At 48.3% G+C, this 18,809-nt stretch overlaps 1 protein-coding gene across 4 annotated transcripts in view; it reads right to left on the bottom strand.

The window, feature by feature from the left end:
* The window catches only part of PLXNB3 (plexin B3), a 297,888-nt gene that overhangs the window by 11,456 nt on the left and 267,623 nt on the right, over nt 1-18,809 (bottom strand). For all 4 annotated transcript variants that reach the window (XM_086940225.1, XM_086940224.1, XM_086940226.1 and 1 more), the window contains 6 exons: nt 17,985-18,163; nt 11,352-11,418; nt 4,507-4,819; nt 1,582-1,685; nt 980-1,067; nt 385-554 (listed from right to left, as the gene is read on the bottom strand). In XM_086940225.1, coding sequence (XP_086796351.1) covers nt 385-554; nt 980-1,067; nt 1,582-1,685; nt 4,507-4,819; nt 11,352-11,418; nt 17,985-18,163 — 921 coding nt within the window. The remainder of the gene's footprint in view (nt 1-384; nt 555-979; nt 1,068-1,581; nt 1,686-4,506; nt 4,820-11,351; nt 11,419-17,984; nt 18,164-18,809) is intronic.

The raw sequence follows: 18,809 nt of genomic DNA, 5'->3' as shown, positions 1-18,809 counted from the left end.
CACATGAAGCACTGCAAGAAACCAGAGGCCGTTTAAGAAGACAAGTACGAGGTAGTTCACGAGCCGACATAAGAGCGAATGAGGCACTTGAAAAAATACAAGATTCAAAGGCTTTAGAAAGAAAACTAAAGGTGGTTCATGAACCAGTGTGCATAAGCTAGACAACAGGCAGACTTCCTTGCGATTACTTGTCTCGTACTTGGGGTAGTTTAGGAAGTCCGGCGCAAGAACTAGAAACTATCTGACACATGGGGGCACTTCAGGAAGTCCTGTCTGAGGCTCAAAGGTTGGCTAGAGGTTTAGCAATAAAACAATGGTCAGCTCAATAAGTGGGCTCGAGTGTAACGCCTCTATTCCTCCCTTTGCTAAGCTTTCCACCCTCACCTTCATGGAGAGCAAGCGTGTTAGATAGATCTCAGGGATGGCCTTTGCTCTCTCTCTCTCCCGTAGGCTACTATTCCGCCTGTGCTTGGGCACCTCAGGCTCTTCTGTGGATTTCACTAGGTGCCAGATCTTCAGCCCACCCTCGTCGCCATCTTCAAGCATGGGGGTATCTGCAAAAAAGGAAAGGAGCACGGGTTAATGCATACACTGCGGCACCCTACGCAACATGGGAGACTTTTCAACAATCAAGAGCAGAATGAGGGGTGGTCCTATTACAACTGCAGATATAATCTTGCTGTAGGAAAAGGAATAAAACCGAAGGTCTCAGAGGCTGGATAGACTTGCATCGGGTTGTGACATGTGTAGGTCTCAGTTTAAGCCCTAGCAGCCACTGACAAAAGCTGCCTGTCTGCAGTGCTTAATTTGTAATACTGTACTAAAGTGAAATGACCACCCTCTGACAGATTGTGGATTCTTGGATAGGAATGACTTATGCACCCTCTAGCTTCGGAATGCCCACACGTGTGCACTTCTTCCTCCACCCCTTGCACACTCTGCTGGTCTATTAGGAATACAACTAATATCATGTACGTACTTTCGCCAGAAACAAAGCTTTGGTTATTCCCATCCGATATGTTGTTGTGCAGTCGTGGGATGAGGGCCACAGTCGCTCCGTCTGGAACCTGATAAGAAAAGAAGCGCCATTAGTGAGAAGATGCAAGCTTTAACTGTTTTACATATACCTCTGAATTTAAGTCCTTTTATTCTTTGTACTGTAGGCTTGGACTCAGCATTGCTGCTGGTGTGAGTTTTTAAATCCCCGCCCTCCAGGAGTAAGCCTTTACTACTGCCTTGAAGAATCAAGTGCCAAGAAGGAATAACTATCGTCTACTAGTATTGGGACCATGTGACACCAGTGGTACAACAAACTGTGCAAGCATCATCACGTCATCAATTAGGAAAGCGCAAAGGGAAGCTTTTGGGTTCTAACTGCTGAGCTGGTGGGCTGTATGTCCATCCATGCTACCCAATTGGACTTCTGGCGTTGTTAAAAGCTAGTTAGTGCCCTAGTCCTCCACGTACTGCGATGCATTGGTTGGTACAGCCTACAGGAGCTGGGACCCGTGTCCTGTTGTGACCCTCAAAGGACAGGTTAGAAATCATTCAGCTTCGGGCCTAGAAGAGACTCTATCTCACCTTGTAGTGACTGAGCGTATTCAGGCGCTTCCAGTGGTTCTGCGTGACCGAGGTGAGGTCTTCATCGGATAGGGTGAGGTGGCCAGCAACGCCAGAACGCCATTCTGGAAACAAGGAACACGGCAGGCGAGGAGGAATGGAGGAGTGGAGAGATGGGATGAGGGCAGAAGAAAATCAAGAAATCAGACTTTAAGAGGAATGACAGCATTAAACCCCTCAAGTCTGAGGTTGAAATAAATATTTTTTCGTCACAAGGAGGTTAGCGCTCCTTCACATCAACAATGCACACAATGCTAGACAGGAGGCGCTCACACAGAGGCATGGGCAGAGCAAAGCTGATCAGAGACAGGTACAGATTGGAAGGGAGGTTCATTCATCAAGTTGTGGGGCGTGTGCTCAGAAACCCGTCCTTTGCACCTGCCACCTCCATGAAGCGCTTCACAAATACTCCAAATAAGGACTGTTTAATGATTACAATCATGATTGCTAGGGGTATTGTGAGATTGCAAACCAGTTGTATGCTTGAAGGTCTGCTGACAGTTATAAGAGATAGGGGGGCTTTGTTACATACAGGTGCCATTCAGATGATTTTGCAGAATGGGACTGGCAAGTGGGAGGCCGTCACAGGCCTGAGGAGCAGACATTTACAGAGGTTTTGGCAGATTGGAGCATTGTTACAGGTGTGGAGCACTAACACAGGGACTAGCAAGGGAAAGTGCGGTTAGCATGACGGAGCGCACAACGGAGCACACCACCATACACAATTTGAGTTGGACTGATAGTTGTTGTGGACTTGGAGCACCCAATCCGTTGCAGAGATAAATTAGCATTTGGGGAAACTGGTAAAGGCTCAGAGCGCGCACACACAGTTAGCGAAATAGATTGACAGCTGGGTGCATTGTTACAGGTGTGCAAAACACTGATCAGTTGTTGCATGGGCGACTTGTTACAGGCATGGATCACGCACAGAGTTACAGCGATGTACTGGAAGCAAAGAGTTGTTACATGCATGCAGCAGAGATAAACTGGGGGATTGTTACAGACCTTTCAATCCAAAAGGAACAGTTGGTGGACAGAATGCAGAACAATGCAAACATTCACCCCCAGTCACAAAGATCTGGGTTTAATCCATTCTTCTTTTGCTCACCATGCCACCCCAGTTTGGACCCTGCAAATACAACAGGTGATGGACCGAATGTGGATCATGTCACACACTCATCCCAGTCCAAAGATCTGGGCCCAAATCCATCGTTTTTTGCACTCCACATGCAAATCAGCTCTGACCCTGTGCCCCATGGGAACAGTCCAGTCCGAACTACAAAAGCCATGTCCTTCCCAGAACGGAATCAAGCATCCGAGGACCGGACCGGTTTCGAGGTAACACCTCTCATCAGCCCGGCTAGCTTGACTCCAGTGGTGTGGAGTGCCTGGGACCCACGTCTGGGCATCCCCAGCGCACTTAGGGCGGAATATGCAAATACAACAGGTGATGGACCGAATGTGGATCAATGTCACACACTCATCCCAGTCCAAAGATCTGGGCCCAAATCCATCGTTTTTTGCACTCCACACCACCCCGGGTTAGACAATGGCGATATGCAAATCAGCTCTGACCCTGTGCCCCATGGGAACAGTCCAGTCCGAACTACAAAAGCCATGTCCTTCCCAGAACGGAATCAAGCATCCGAGGACCGGACCGGTTTCGAGGTAACACCTCTCATCAGCCCGGCTAGCTTGACTCCAGTGGTGTGGAGTTCCTGGGACCCACGTCTGGGCATCCCCAGCGCACTTAGGGCGGAATATGCAAATACAACAGGTGATGGACCGAATGTGGATCAATGTCACACACTCATCCCAGTCCAAAGATCTGGGCCCAAATCCATCGTTTTTTGCACTCCACACCACCCCGGGTTAGACAATGGCGATATGCAAATCAGCTCTGACCCTGTGCCTAATGGGAACAGTCCAGCCCGAACTGCTAAACTAGCATCCTGGGAATTGTTCCTTTTGCATTTGTCACCCCGAGTGGGACGGGTATGCCCAGACGTGGGTCCCTTACTCTCCATGCCTCTGGAGTCAAGCTAGCCTGGCTTATGAGGGGTGATACCCCAAACCCAGTCCCGGGATGTTTGTTTCTGGTCAGGGAGAACCTGGCCTGGCAGTTCGGACTGGATTGTGCCAATGGGGAGCAGGGCCAAGACTGATTTGCATATGGCTGGGTTTAAACTAGAATGGCATGGGGAGAAACAAATATGATGGATTTAGGCCCATATCTCTGTACTGGGGTGAATGTATGACATTGTTCAGCATTCTGTCCATCAATTGTTCTTTTTTCACAGACCTATCAATGCACATGTTTACAGAGAAATGAAACTGACCACATAAAGCATTCTGTACATTTGTTTATAAGAGGTAAACAAGGTGGGCTTTTGAAAACTACGTCAGGGTAGACATGCATGTGTGGTCAAAGGAGAAGATTGTGACTGACAGGGCTATAGAGATGGGTTTGCAGATGCCATCAGTGCTGCTGTTTATATGAAACATGAGGAAGGCTGCAGACACACAGTGGGAGCTCTGCTGCAGACATGGAATACATGAAGTCTGACAGATTGATTGCCAGGCATAGAGGCATTGATAGAAATAACTTGTGTGTGCAGAAGGGTTACAGATGCAGACTGAAAGAGCCATAAGCCTCACCCAGGTCGAGTGAAAACACACATGCATTCAGAGACACTGACTGGCAAGCAGAGAGAATAGTTGCAGATGAGGAGCACACATGGTTACAAATGTGAAGTAGCATACAGGAAGTTCTAGCATGCACACAGGAAGTTCCAGCGTGCACACAGGAAGTTCTAGCGTGCACACAGGAAGTTCCAGCATGCAGACAAAACTGCAGAGACCATCAGAAGCAGGGCTGGATCTTACCCAGATCCAAGGAGTGCGCGCTCGGCCTCTGGGAGAAAGGCATCCCTTTGTACACCTGGTCCAGGATCTTCTCCTTCACTTGGGTGATGGTGTCTGTGTCCAGCACCCGTGCGGGAACACGCTGGGTCTCGACAGTGTTCCCGCTTTTCACCAACACGGTCAACGGCATGGCACGGTAGTCTATGTCCTCTCGCAGCAGGCGGCTGTCATTCAGCGTGCGCTTGGCCTTGCCAGTAACAGCGTCCACTGGCCCCTTGTCCACTTGGTATTTAATGGCGCGGAAGAGCAGGTAGAGGGGCTCACCTGCCGCCTCCTGCAGAGAGTGGGAAGCAAAAATCAGGGAAATGTCACAAGGCGCAGGGATTTAGAGGCGATATGGTAAGGTAGATAGCCCTATCAAGTGAAATAAGGAGCTTTGCTGGTAACAGAGTAGAGTGCAGGTAACCCTTGCCCATGGACGGACTTTCCTTTCGTCTCTCTGCCGTATCTCCCTAATATCCCTCCACCCATACCCCTCCCCCTCTACACTTCAATCATCTCGTCTTCTACGCTCTTGAATTTGTTTGTCTAGCATCTGATGTAAATTGGAACTGATGTAATCTTGTAATGAATTTTTTGTGGAACCTCATGTAAAGCGCTCTGATACCTCCGAGTCTAGCCAGCGCTATATAAAACTCTTGAATAAGGAGTAGGACTGCTGACTCACACCAATGAAAGAACTAAGGAGCAAGACTGCTGGTTCACGCCAATGTCAGAACCAAGAGCAAGGCTGCTGACACACCAATGAAAGACCCAAGGAGCAAGACTGCTGACCCACCAATGAAAGACCCAAGGAGCAAGACTGCTGACTCACACCAATGCAAGGAGCAAGACTGCTGACTCGCGCCAATGTCAGAACCAAGGAGCAAGACTACTGACTCGCGTCAATTAAAGATCCAAGGAGAAGTACTGCTGACTCACAGCAAGGACAGAACCAAGGAGCAATACTGCTGACTCACACCAATGAAAGACCCAAGTTCAAGTTCAGGGATTTGTATAGCGTACTACTCACCCAGAGGGTCTCAAGGCGCTTGGGGGAGGGGGTGCATTATTTATCGAATAGCCAGGTTTTAAGTTCTTTCCTGAAGGAGATGTGGTTCTGGGTAAAGCGAAGGTGGGAGGGGAGGGAGTTCCAGGTTTTGGCCGCCAAGTAGGAGAAGGATCTACCTCCCATGGTGGATCTATGGATGCGCGGAACTGCGGCGAGGGCTTGATTGGAGGATCTTAGTTGGCGGGTAGGAGTGTAGAAGGACAGTCGTGTGTTGAGGCATTCGGGTCCTAGTTTGTAGAGGGCCTTGTGTGCGTGGGTGAGGAGACGAAACGTAATTCTCTTGTTGACGGGAAGCCAGTGGAGGTCTTTCAGGTGGCCGGTAATGTGAGCTTGACGCGGGATGTCCAAGATGAGTCTGGCTGATGCGTTTTGGATGCGTTGGGAGTTTTTTCTGTAATTTGGCTGTGGTTCCGGCGTAGATGGTGTTTCCATAGTCCAGTCGGCTTGAGACCAGTACATGGGTGACAGTCTTTCTTGTTTCGGTGGGGATCCAGCGAAAGATTTTTTTGAGCATACGAAGTACGTTGAAGCAAGAGGATGAGACGGCGTTTACTTGTCTGGTCATCGAGAGGGAGGAGTCTAGGATGAAGCCTAGGTTACGTGCGTGGTCTGTGGGTATGGGTGCCGTGCCCAGGGCCGATGGCCACCATGAGTCGTCCCAGGCAGAGGGGGATGATCCTAGGATGAGGACTTCCGTTTTGTCTGAGTTAAGTTTTAGGCGGCCGCTTTTCATCCATTCGGCTACTTCTTTCATGCCTTCATGAAGATTGGTTTTGGCGGTGTTAGGGTCTTTGGTAAGGGAAAGGATCAGCTGGGTGTCGTCAGCGTAAGAGATGATGTTAAGGTTGTGTTGTCGCGCGATGGATGCGAGGGGGCTCATGTAAACGTTGAAGAGGGTGGGACTGAGTGATGATCCTTGTGGTACTCCGCAGATGACTTCGGTGGCCTCTGATTTGAAAGGGGGGAGGCGGACTCTCTGGGTTCTTCCGGCGAGGAACGAGATGATCCAGTCCAAAGCTTTTCCTTGTATTCCGATGTTGCTGAGGCGTTGTATGAGGGTGCTATGACAGACTGTGTCGAAGGCGGCGGAGAGGTCGAGTAGGATGAGGGCAACTGTTTCTCCGTTGTCCAGTAGTGTTCGGATGTCGTCTGTCGCTGCAATAAGGGCGGTTTCGGTGCTGTGTTTGGCTCGAAAGCCGGACTGTGAGGAGTCGAGGGAGTTGTTGGATTCAAGGAAGGCGTCGAGCTGCCTGTTGACGGCTTTCTCAATGACTTTGGCAGGGAATGGGAGGAGGGAGATGGGGCGGTAGTTCTTAAGTTCAGAGGGGTCTGCTGTGGGTTTCTTCAGGAGGGCGCTGCGTTCTGCGTGTTTCCAGCTTTCCGGGAAGGTAGCGGAGTTGAAGGAGCAGTTGATGACGTCACGGAGATGGGGTGCGATGATGGAGTCTGCTTTGTTGAAGATATGGTGGGGACAGGGGTCGGTTGGCGAACCTGAATGGATGGAGTTCATTAGGCGGATGGTGTCTTCAGTGGTGATTGTGTTCCAGGCGTTAAGGATGTTAGAGTGTGGTTTAGGTTCGGAGGTGGGTGGAGTGGATTGTTCATTGGAAATGTTCTCAAAGCTGTTATGTATGTCGGCGATTTTGTTGTAGAAGAAAGAGGATAACGAATCGCAGAGGTCTTGGGAGGGAGTAATGTCGTTTGAGGCTGCGGAGGGGTTGGTAAATTCTTTAACAATGTTGAATTGTTCTTTGCTGTTTTGGGCATTGTTGTCGAGTCGATCCTTGAATGCTGATTTCTTGGTGGATCTGATCAGTTGGTGGTGTTTGCGGGTGGCTGTCTTGAAGGTGGTCAGGTTGTCAGTGGTTGGGTTTTTTCTCCATGTTTTCTCGAGAGTACGGCATAGTTTCTTGGATTTCTTAAGGTCCTCGTTGAACCAGGGGGCCTTTTTGCTACCTTGTTTGATCTGGTGGTTTTTCAGGGGCGCTAATTCGTCAGCGCAGTGGGTGATCCATTGTGTGAGTTTGATGGCGGCTTGGTTTGGGTCCGATGATATGGCAGGAGGGTTTTGGTTAAGCGATGTGAAGAGTTGGTCGGGGGTGATTTTGTTCCAGTTTCTTCGTGGAATGGGTTGTGGTGGGACGTGGGTCGTGGTCTTTTTGTAGCTGAAGTGAACGCAGCTGTGGTCCGTCCAATGGAGAGCTGTGGTGTGATCGAAGGAGATGAGTTTGCTGGAGGTGAAGATAGGGTCGAGCGTGTGTCCGGCTAAGTGGGTGGGGGTGTCAACAAGTTGTTTGAGTCAGAGATTGGCCAGGTTGTCCAGGAGGGCGGTCGTGTTGCTGTTGTTATTCTTTTCCAGGTGGAAGTTGAGGTCTCCCAGTAGAGTGTAGTTCTCGGAGGCGAGGGCATGTGGGCTGATGAATTCAGTGATGTCTTCGCTGAATTGTTTACGGGTTCCTGGTGGTCTGTAGATGAGGGTTCCTCTAAGTGTGGACCTGGGGTCGGTGTGGATCTGAAATTGGAGGTGTTCGGCGGTTATAAGGTTATCGTCGAGGCTGGTCGTGATTCTGACGGTGTTCTTATGGACGATGGCGATGCCTCCTCCTGTTTGGTTGGAGCGGTCTTTTCGGATGATCTTGTAGTTGTCCGGGATGGCTATGGCGATGTTGGGTGCAGAAGAGGCGTTCATCCAGGTTTCTGTAAGGAAGGCGATGTCCGGTGAAGCAGTGTCGAGTAGGTCCCAGAGTTCAGTGGAGTGTCTGTGGACCGAGCGGGTGTTCAACAGGATGCACTTCAGGTGGTTAGGGTCAGAGTAGTGTTTGGAGTTAGTGGATTTGGTGTGGGTCTTGATGCAGGCGAACTTGCATGAGGGCAGGCGAAGGGGCCTTGGTTACGTCCTGGGGCAGCCTCGTAGCATTGTGGTGTGCGTCTGGGGTTAAGGGCTAGGAGGGTGTCGGCGGCATACGTTAAGTGGGAGGAGTGTGGTTTGCAGGGGCCAGGGGGTCTGGCGTTGGGCGCGGTCCAGGCGCGGACGGGCATAGACGGGCGTACCTTTGGCGCACCTTCGGCGCGCATGGGGCGCGACCGCTGTGCGTGAACGCTGTGCGCAAATGCATCTGTCATTAATGGATGGTGGAGGGGGGAGGGTCAGCTGGGAGGCGGAGGGCGGGGTGGAGGTCCGGGCAGGGAGGCACAACAACAAACTACAAGATGGCAGCAGGCCAGAAACGAAACTGGATTGGGGCAATACCTCGAAAACAAAGCTATGCAATGATAATACAGTGAAATGGATTCAATTAAAGGCACAATGCTATTCCACTGACTGCGCGCTTGATAATACAGTGAACTGATTTCAATTAAAGGCACAATGCGATTCCACTGACTGCGCGCTTGATAATACAGTGAACTGATTTCAATTAAAGGCACAATGCGATTCCACTGACTGCGCGCTGCGAGGCTAAATTATTTAAATATTAAATTGGCAGAAATGAAAAATATAAATAGCAATGCGAGGAAAGGCAGGTTCAATTGAGGCGCTACGATACCACTGCAGTCGGGGTGCGGAGCTGCGTGGGGAGCGACCGCTTCTGGAGGAATTCAGGACGGTCACAGAGAAGATGCCGGAGGGTAGGGCCAGTTGTATCAGTGGGAGGGAGGGTCAGCTGGGAGGCGGAGGGCGGGGTGGAGGTCCGGGCAGGGAGGCACAACAATAAACTACAAGATGGCAGCAGGCCAGAAACTAAACTGGATTGGGGCAATACCTCGAAAACAAAGCTATGCAATGATAATACAGTGAAATAGATTCAATTAAAGGCACAATGCGATTCCACTGACTGCGCGCTTGATAATACAGTGAACTGATTTCAATTAAAGGCACAATGCGATTCCACTGACTGCGCGCTGCAAGGCTAAATTATTTAAATATTAAATTGGCAGCAATGAAAAATATAAATAGCAATGCGAGGAAAGGCAGCTTCAATTGAGGCGCTACGATACCACTGCAGTCGGGGTGGGGAGCTGCGTGGGGTAGCAAGACTGCTGACTCACCAATGAAAGAACCAAGTAGCAAGACTGCTGACTAACCAATGAAAGAACCAAGGAGCAAGATTGCTGACACACCAATGTAAGACCCAAGGAGCAAGACTGCTGACTCACACCAATGTCAGAACCAAAGAGCAGGACTGAAGACTCACAGCAATGCAAAATCCAAGGAGCAGTACTGCTGACTCACAGCAATGACAGAACCAGGGAGCAAGACTGCAGACTCACAACAATGCAAGATCCAAGGAGTAGTACTGCTGACGCACACCAATGACTGAACCAAGGAGCAAGACTGCGGACTCACAGCAATGCAAGAACCCATGAGCAAGACTGCTAATTCACACCAATGCAAGATCCAAGGAGCAGTACTGCTGACTCACACCAATGCAAGAACCAAAGAGCAGGACTGCAGACTCACAGCAATGCAAGAACCAAGGAGCAGTACTGCTGACTCACACCAATGCAAGAACCAAGGAGCAGTACTGCCGACTCACACCAATGCAAGAACCAAGGAGGAGTACTGCCGACTCACACCAATGCAAGAACTAAGGAGCAATACTGCTGATTCACACTGATGCAAGAACCAAGGAGCAAGACTGCAGACTCACACCAATGAAAGACCCAAGTAGCAAGACTGATGAATCACCAATGAAAGAACCAAGGAGCAAGATTGCTGACACACCATTGCAAGACCCAAGGAGCAAGACTGCTGACTCACACCAATGCAAGGAGCAAGACTGCTGACTCACACCATTGCAAGACCCAAGGAGCAAGACTGCTGACTCACACCATTGCAAGACCCAAGGAGCAAGACTGCTGACTCACACCAATGCAAGATCCAAGGAGCAAGACTGCTGACTCACACCAATGCAAGGAGCAAGACTGCAGACTCACACCAATGCAAAATCCAAGGAGCAGTACTGCTGACTCACAGCAATGACAGAACCAAGGAGCAAGACTGCAGACTCGCACCAATGCAAGATCCAAGGAGTAGTACTGCTGAGGCACACCAATGACTGAACCAAGGAGCAAGACTGCGGACTCACAGCAATGCAAGAACCCATGAGCAAGACTGCTAATTCACACCAATGCAAGAACCAAGGAGCAGTACTGCCGACTCACACCAATGCAAGAACCAAGGAGCAGTACTGCTGACTCACACCAATGAAAGACCCAAGGAGCAAGACTGCTGACTTGCACCCATGAACGAATCAAGGAGCAATACTGCTTACTCACAGCGATGAAACTTGGCAGTACAAACCAATGCAGGAAAAATGAAAGTGTGGTTGAAATTGTTGTAGAGGGAGTTTCCGCCAAACCAACAAGAACGTGTGGTTGGTAACCTAGCGCTGGGAGTAAAATGGAGAACGCCCTCATAGGCGGTGGCTCAGGGTATCCCGTCTCTTGAGCAGAGCAGTTAACCTCCACTCAGGCTGAGGAAAACAAAATTCACAATAAAGGCTGGGTTGGTAACATGACAAGGTAAAAGCAACAACCCTCAAACAGTGGAAGGGGTCGGTAGCAGTGCATAGACAATCACTTTTGACAATGATTAGAGCGAATAATCAACAAGAGAGCACTATCTGACCAGACTGCCTCTTGTCATGGGTGCTTGAGGTTTTGCTGTTTACCCAAGAGCGCCTCAAAGGTCAGTGTCTAGTGTCTCTTTGGACTTCCTGGAGAAGATGGTTGACTCGGTAAATGCTTTACTTACCCTCAGGAAGGAGTACAGGCAAATGGACATCCAGTTTGTGAGCAGTTTCTCCAACATGGTTTCCGTCCTAGGATGCAAAGAAGAGACCAAAAGCTTGAAGTAAAAGCCGCTCCAGAAGCACATTCCATGCTTAAAAGTGCAGCCTGCATGCATCGCTCTGCCTTACTGTATTTAAAGATCCAGACCTCTGCTGTGCCCTTATTCAAGGTGAAAACCCCAGGGCAGAGCCCAACCCTGCTCTCACCTCCCTGCACCATCTTATAGGCAGTTACACTTACCTGATTAGCATGCACTTGCTAGGCCTGATTGGAGCACACCTTTCTGTACTATGACTGTAGAAAGGCATTGGATCAGCTGTCTTTATTGGAAATAGGATTTCCTTGCAGGGGAATTTGTGGGATTTACTAGATAGGCAGATTAAGCTCAGTGATCCTGGTCTGAGGCAGCTGAGAGGCAACACTGTTACAGTGTACTTTAGGGACCCTTCCCGTCACCTCCATATGAGAATCAACACTCCTAAATATGTTTGATGTACTGTCTGTCACAGTACCAGTGCTTCTAGGTAGGACTGTCTTATATCCAAGGAGACAGTAAAAACACCTTGCTGCAAAGGAGTATCTTGGGTATTAAAGTGTCGGGAAGGGACTGTCATTTTTTGGCAGATCATCCAACAACCAATGGGCAACCAATACCATTGATCAAACCAGAATAGGACTTTAAACTGTACTTTGCAGGAGAATTGTTTGTTTTTTTATCCCAAGGAAAAGTAATACAAAACTGGAAACTGGAAATCATACTGAGCCAGCTGATAGTTCAAAATGTGGTCAAACATTGGTTTGGGTAAATATTGGAAAACAAATGGACACCTTTAATGACCATGTTACAGGAATAGATGTTGACTGTTTCCCCGGTAAATATTTGGGAAGTTGGGCAATATGGTTCACTTGAAAGTATATTCGACCAGTAATCATGCCACCACCTTAAAATACTATGAAGGACACATAAAGCCTCCTTGTACCCTATTTCCCCCCCATCTCAATTTGCTCCTGCAGATACCAATCCCAGTCATATTTTTCCCACTGACACACTAAGACATCGGTCATTCTCTGCACACGTCTCTTCTCCTTTTCTCTGTTCTCACCTCTTCCATGCATTCATTCTCAAATCTCACTCTCCAGTTCTCTCCCTTATTCTTTGCCTTGCTCCATCTCCAAGTTCCCTCTTGCTCGCTCTTTCTACAACCTCATACTTTCCCTTTAACTCCTTCTCTCTTCCCTTTACTTCCATTTAAACCTTTCTCATCTCTCTTGATGTATGTCGTACCCTCCATTTTCTTTTCCCCCATCTTTTCTGCCCATCATTTTTCTCAAGCTTCCTCCTTCCTCTTCCATCTCTGGTCCTTTGCTTTCTATCCCTCTCATATGTATGCCTCTCTATTCTTTCTTACACTTCTCTCCACCCTCACTCCTTCAGTTTCTCTCCAGCAAACCTCTCCTTGTCTGAACCGAGCTCTACTCCAGCTGGATTCTGCCAGTGACATTGTCACTATTCATTGTAGGTTCAGATTTAAAAAGACTCTTCTCTAAGAGATCCGGATAACTCGTGTTAAGTAGAATCAAGAGGAAATATCGGGAGAGGGCATGGTAGACAACCACCAACAGTGATGTAACGTCCATGATGCTTGGTTGCAACACATTTCATGGGAGTTCAAGCTGCTCCGCTGTCCTAGGCTCCCCTGGTCCCTGGCATTCAGTGCAGGTTGGTTATGAAAGGTAATCTTTTGCGGAGGCACTGGACTCGCTTATTAACATTTACGGGTTTTAAGGTACATCAAGCCAGCTTGTATTTTACAACGAGACCAGAGGATAATGCAGCTGTCCCTCGTCTGAATAAAGCCAAATGAAAAGACACGAATAATGCTAGTAGGGTCTAATCCTACTATCAGCGTTTACATATCCAGATGTAGTGTTTAATGCAGTGTGCCTGGCAGGGCAGATCCAACTATGGAGCATCTCTTTATTCGGGAAAAACACTCAATGGTGATTCAGCAGGCGGGGACTGCATTAACCATCTACAGCCTCACTATCCCGGAGAGGTGCTTACTGCAGGAACACCACCTCCTAATCTAGAAAGGGCTCACTTATTTATTTATTTAAAAAGTTTTATATAGCGCTGGCTAGACCCAGAGGTATCAGAGCGCTTTACATGATCATGATAGAATAAGGCCACAAGTGGTATAAAAAGCATAAGAACAAAGTAAAAAACAACAATATTACAAAGTCAAGGAGGAATGAAGCAAGAGCTGAAGCAGTATAATACTGGTAATATAGGTAAGTTTGATTACAGTAAGAAGGCCCTATATTACAGGGACAGATATGGTATAGTGAGAGGAGTTCAGGAGTCGGGCACAGGATTAGGAACCCCAGTAGTAGTTAAGGAGGTGGGTTTTGAGGTTTTTTTTTAAGCTGGCGTACGAGGGGTAGGTGTGCAGTGAAATGCAGCAACTGTACAACACCTCTTTATCTTGCAGAGGTGCTTACTGCAGGAACAGATGCACCTCTTCAACACCTCCTAATCTAGAAAGGGCTCACTTCATTAGTGAAACACAACTGACTATAAATAATAGTGAATAAATCCGTATTTGTAAAGCGCAAACTATTCACCCTTATGGGTCCCAAGGCGCTGGGGGCCTTTGTGGAAATTATGTGAGCTATTGGCCCGAGTCACACGGTGCTAAGCTGAGCTGACACCGGGGATCGAACTGTGAGCCCTGTGCTCCAAAGTCAGTTGCAACGGCCGCTGCACCACACCTCTCTACTATACAACACCTCTTTATCTCAGTGGAGGTGCTCACTGCAGCAACATATGCACAAATATATGAAATGAAAGGCTCCTCTGCACTGAACCCATCAAGCTTGAAGACAGCAAATTATTCATCCTTTTTAGGTTGAGCCTAGTGCAGCGCGCATGCGCTGCATTTGGAAAACGACCTCTTGGAATCGCTCTGGACTTCCGGCCTATGGCTTGCAGTTACGAGCAGCGGCTCGCGAGCGCGCACGCACCACTCACAGGACGCTGCAGCTGCATTCGCGTCCGCTCTTGTTTTGAGTGTCCTGTGACCGGGCTTGGAAGTTCTCTGCTGTGCGACTGTTGACATTATCAAATTAGGAGCTGAACTTTACCAGTGCTGTATTGCGAAAACGCATTACTCAGGCTTCCGGCTTTAACAACCTAAGCGCCACCTCTCTGCTTAGTGTAGTTTACACGCGCACTCCACTCGCGGGACGCTGCAGCTGCATTCACATGCTTGTTTTGAGTGTCTTGTGACAGGGCTTAGAAGTTCTCTGCTGTGCGACTGTTGACATTATCAAATGATGAGCTGAACTTTACCGGTGCTGTATTGCGAAAGCGCATTACTCAGGCTGCCGACTTTAACAACCCCAGTGCCACCCCTCCGCTTAGTGCAGTTTACAGATCAGGAAAAACAGGAGAGCGTAATAGTCTCGTCTCGAGTCAGGGGCTGTGCTTCTGGAACAGTAAGACAGGCTCCAGAGCCAGATAAACCAGTTCACCCCTCCAGCAGCTGGCCCGATGGAAGATGCCAACATCTGACTTGGTCATTCGTTCAGGTGGCCTTAACACTCCCCTCACGTGTACCCTTTATGCCAGGAGGTGTTACCCAAGCCACCATGCGCTGCCCCACAGCCCATGCGGGCTCACGTCTTCCTTCATTATTAGAGTAGCGTTTGGCTGTGCAAACATCTGGGAGGTCTGGTCTCAAACCCACTACCACCAAGTCAGTGTCTACAAACACCTCCTCTCCTCCAAGCGCTCTCTTGTCGGCTTGTGCCTGGAACCATCGAACTGCCCACCCTACCCTACCTTGACAGCATAGACAAAGCTAATAGCTGTACAAAAAAAACTTTAAGTACTTCACAATGTAGTCCTATAATATGCCTATTAGTGTCAAAGTGTCCATGTTAAAGAACAGTACACGTTGTAGCACCCAGGATAATGTGCTGCGTGGCTAAAAACGTATTGGATCTCTAAGGCGAGACCTATTGGCTATGCCAATGCTTGTTATTCTCTGGAGCCAGAGATTATTTTATTTTGGTGCAGTGCAATATACATAGAAATAAGTAAATAATTCAAAATCCCAAAGCAATCCATACAACAGATTAGGCCTGAATGAGAATATAGGATGCACTTCAAACACACACTAGAAAACACAGAAGCCATAGACCCAACGCAGGGAAACACATGGCTTTACCAACTTTGGGAAACACAGGAGGCATTGACGAAATACAGGGCATTAACGAACTTTAGGAAACCTGGCATCCTCAGTCCAACCCAGGGAAATATTAGGTCTCTACGGCACTATTGAGAATCCAGAAGACTCCCACCACCCGGTAGGATATACTAGAGGCCTGAACTCCACCAAAATTAACCAGGTAAACTATGCCGGAAACCTAGGAAATAGAGTAGGACTGACACCAAGAACTACAAGTAAACCCCAAACCATGCCATACAAGATGGTCAAATACAACCAAAGAAACAGTGTGCTCCAAGTCAAGAAAGACCAATGCCACCACATTCGACTTGGAAAATGAAGGATCTACTAAACATCCACAGGAAATACAGTATATTCTGAAACTACGGGAGGCACCCCATGTAATAGGGGAAAGACGGAAAGACCCATCCTAGGAGAGGAGTGGCATGGGAGGTAAAATAACCAGCTGTTAATGGTAGGCATCCATGTCAACCTAAAAGTCTCTGGTTTCAGTTCCGATTGGCCAACGCAGCCTTTCATCCTTCAGCAGATAAGATGTGAACAATCGAGATGGGGATATGAACCCCTGATCAGATGGTTAGTGTGAAGAAAGATTCTCAGGAAATATTTGACACCAAATCATGTATTACAATTCAACTCTAAAACTTCCAATACATGCCTAATGGCAAAAGTATAAAGCATTTTTTTTTTTAGTTATTAAAGTTCTCACTTCTTTTTATTTAACTCCTAAAAGTTGCCTCCTGTTCGTTTTCTGTGCCCATGTTCTTTGACCTCAGATGATCTGACTGACAAAATGTAGCACCCAAAGTGCCATTTTTACCCCATATCTCAGTGGTGGGAGGACCTTCTTTGGGTGACCCTCATGAGACAGCATGGTTGATGGCAATCGTTCAGATTTTACATATATATATATAGTTACTGTTTCTTTGATGTGGGGTCTAACCGAGTATACTCTGTGTAGGTCGCCCTGAGAAAGAGTCTTTCCTTCACCAGGAAGTATGTTACGAAAGTGATAATGAAGGCCTGAGATCCGAGTTTGTGAGATTCCCAGAGTTTAGTACTGTGACTCCTCATCAGTGGTCAGGCCTGGGGACATGGCTTCCCTTACATCCACTAGAAGTCACTGCCATCTTCCGGTGTGTTTTCCAGATGTCTGGTCCCAAAAGAGAGCGTTCCTAATACCCTTTCCTGAAATGGCTGGCCACACATTTTAAAACAAAACTCCTTTCCGCCAAGCTGCCATGGACAGTAGAAATAGTGAGTCTCTCAAAATGCTGCAGAACCTGCCGGACCTCACACATGCTTCCCATGTGATAGGGCTATCTGCTGCCCGTTCTCCTATGGCTGGGACCAAACTGGAGCGATGGCCTGAATAGATGCCCGTCTGGAGTCTGTCTGGGTGGCTCTCGGTCCGCCCAGTGAAAGGAAAGCATTTCCCCACACACAGCTAACCAAGGAAGCTGCAGAGTGTCGACTGGCTCATGAAGCAACAGAGCAGATTTCCCAATTGCTGAACTACATTGAACTATCTAGAGCGGTGACCTTGTCTGGTGGGCATCCTGCCCTCTTTACCTAAGAATCTGCATCCCACTGACACTACTACTTCCACTTTCCACAATAGACTGCCTCTGTCTTCTTGGTATGACCCAGGCACATGAACCCCCTCTGCTATGCTGCAGGGGTGTTTGGGAATACTGGAAGTCCTCTTTCCAACGCTAAACAGCCACCAAGGGAACCAGCAACCAACCTATTCAAAGCTTTCTAGTCTGATAAGCCTGCTTGGAACCACAGTCTCCAAGCACAAGTACCCAGAGCACTAGGTACCACAATAGCATCAGAAAAGCCAGGCCACAATTGAGCCATTCAAGGATGCAAGCCTATTTGTTCCATTATAGCCATGAGTAAAGGCGGAGCCTGGAGCTGCAGTAAACTACTTCTAGGTTCCCTTATGTAATCCACATACTTTCTAGTTGTAAGTAACAACTTTTTTGGCATTAATGGCCACTTGTCAATTTAGCCTAGACTGCCTGTGAGGCATTTTGTGTTTCCTTGTTGAGCAGTTCCTTTACTCCCCGGGTTGGTTTGTGCTTCCTATATCAAGTCTGGAAGATGCTGGTGCTTGTCTTCACCTACATGTCCTCATTTGGTATTGGGGACTGATTTTATGAATGTAGGATCTTTTGAACTCTAACTTCCTTCCTGTATCCAGTTAGTAAACAAAAGCAACCACCAGTCCTCTTGCTGCCCCATCTTGTCACAGCCCCTCTCCACCCCACCTCCAGTGGCCCAAGACACTCTTAAAGGCTATTGTGCTAGCACTGTTGGTAACTTTGCCCACTTACCTGCGCAACATAAGCTTGGGGTTCCTCACCACATATTGTTCAGCCAGGGAGGCCAGAAGACTTGTCATGATCTCTGTGAGGTATTCTAATTTCCCATGTAGAGCCAGAGTCAGAAGCGAGGCCACGTGGCAGCGGTCTCGCTGTGAGAAGGACTGCTGCTCCTCAAGTGTGCCTATGAGCTGAAGAAAGAAGAAACCACCTTGAAAATGAAAATCTGGTTATTGGGAGTTTTTAGCACCCAGGATCAGGACAACTCCTCTCATAGCTCCGCTGTGGCCACTTCTCCCTAGTGAGCAAAATTCTAGACCTTGCCACTGGCTAGAAAGAACTTCTAGTTCGTCCCTTGGTGAGAATATTCTCTTGACAACCAGTGACTCTACCTCTTTGGTGAGAGCAAGCTATTTCCACTGATTCAAACTTCTATGATCGTCTCACCTTGTGAAAGTGAGTTCTCCCTCTTCACCACTTATTGTACTCTCACATTGGTGAGGCAGATTTCCGCTACCTCCCACCACCCCCCTCAGATACTTCTTCATTGCCCCCACCCTTCAGCCCTTGGGAGGTCATGTGTCTCCCCTGGACTACTCATGGTGCTCTCCTTTATTCACCTGGCTTGATGGAGACCGCTTTCTCTCCCAGCCATCTATGGGCCTAACCCCATGCTAACTACCTTAGCTTCACACTTGTGAGCTCCTTCTACCCGTATTCCTTTCACCTTGTTGAAAAAGAGCTTACCTCCGCCTCCTGGCAATCACGTGGATGATTTTGATTGCTTCCAACTTGCAACTCACATTAAAGAGTGCCTTTGCTCTCCTGTCTCTTAGT

Source organism: Lissotriton vulgaris, chromosome 10 (genome assembly GCF_964263255.1).
Source record: "Lissotriton vulgaris chromosome 10, aLisVul1.2, whole genome shotgun sequence".
Classification (NCBI taxonomy): domain Eukaryota; kingdom Metazoa; phylum Chordata; class Amphibia; order Caudata; family Salamandridae; genus Lissotriton; species Lissotriton vulgaris.
The sequence above is the reverse complement of the archived record's forward strand: the minus strand, read 5'-3'. Positions and strand labels throughout refer to the sequence as shown.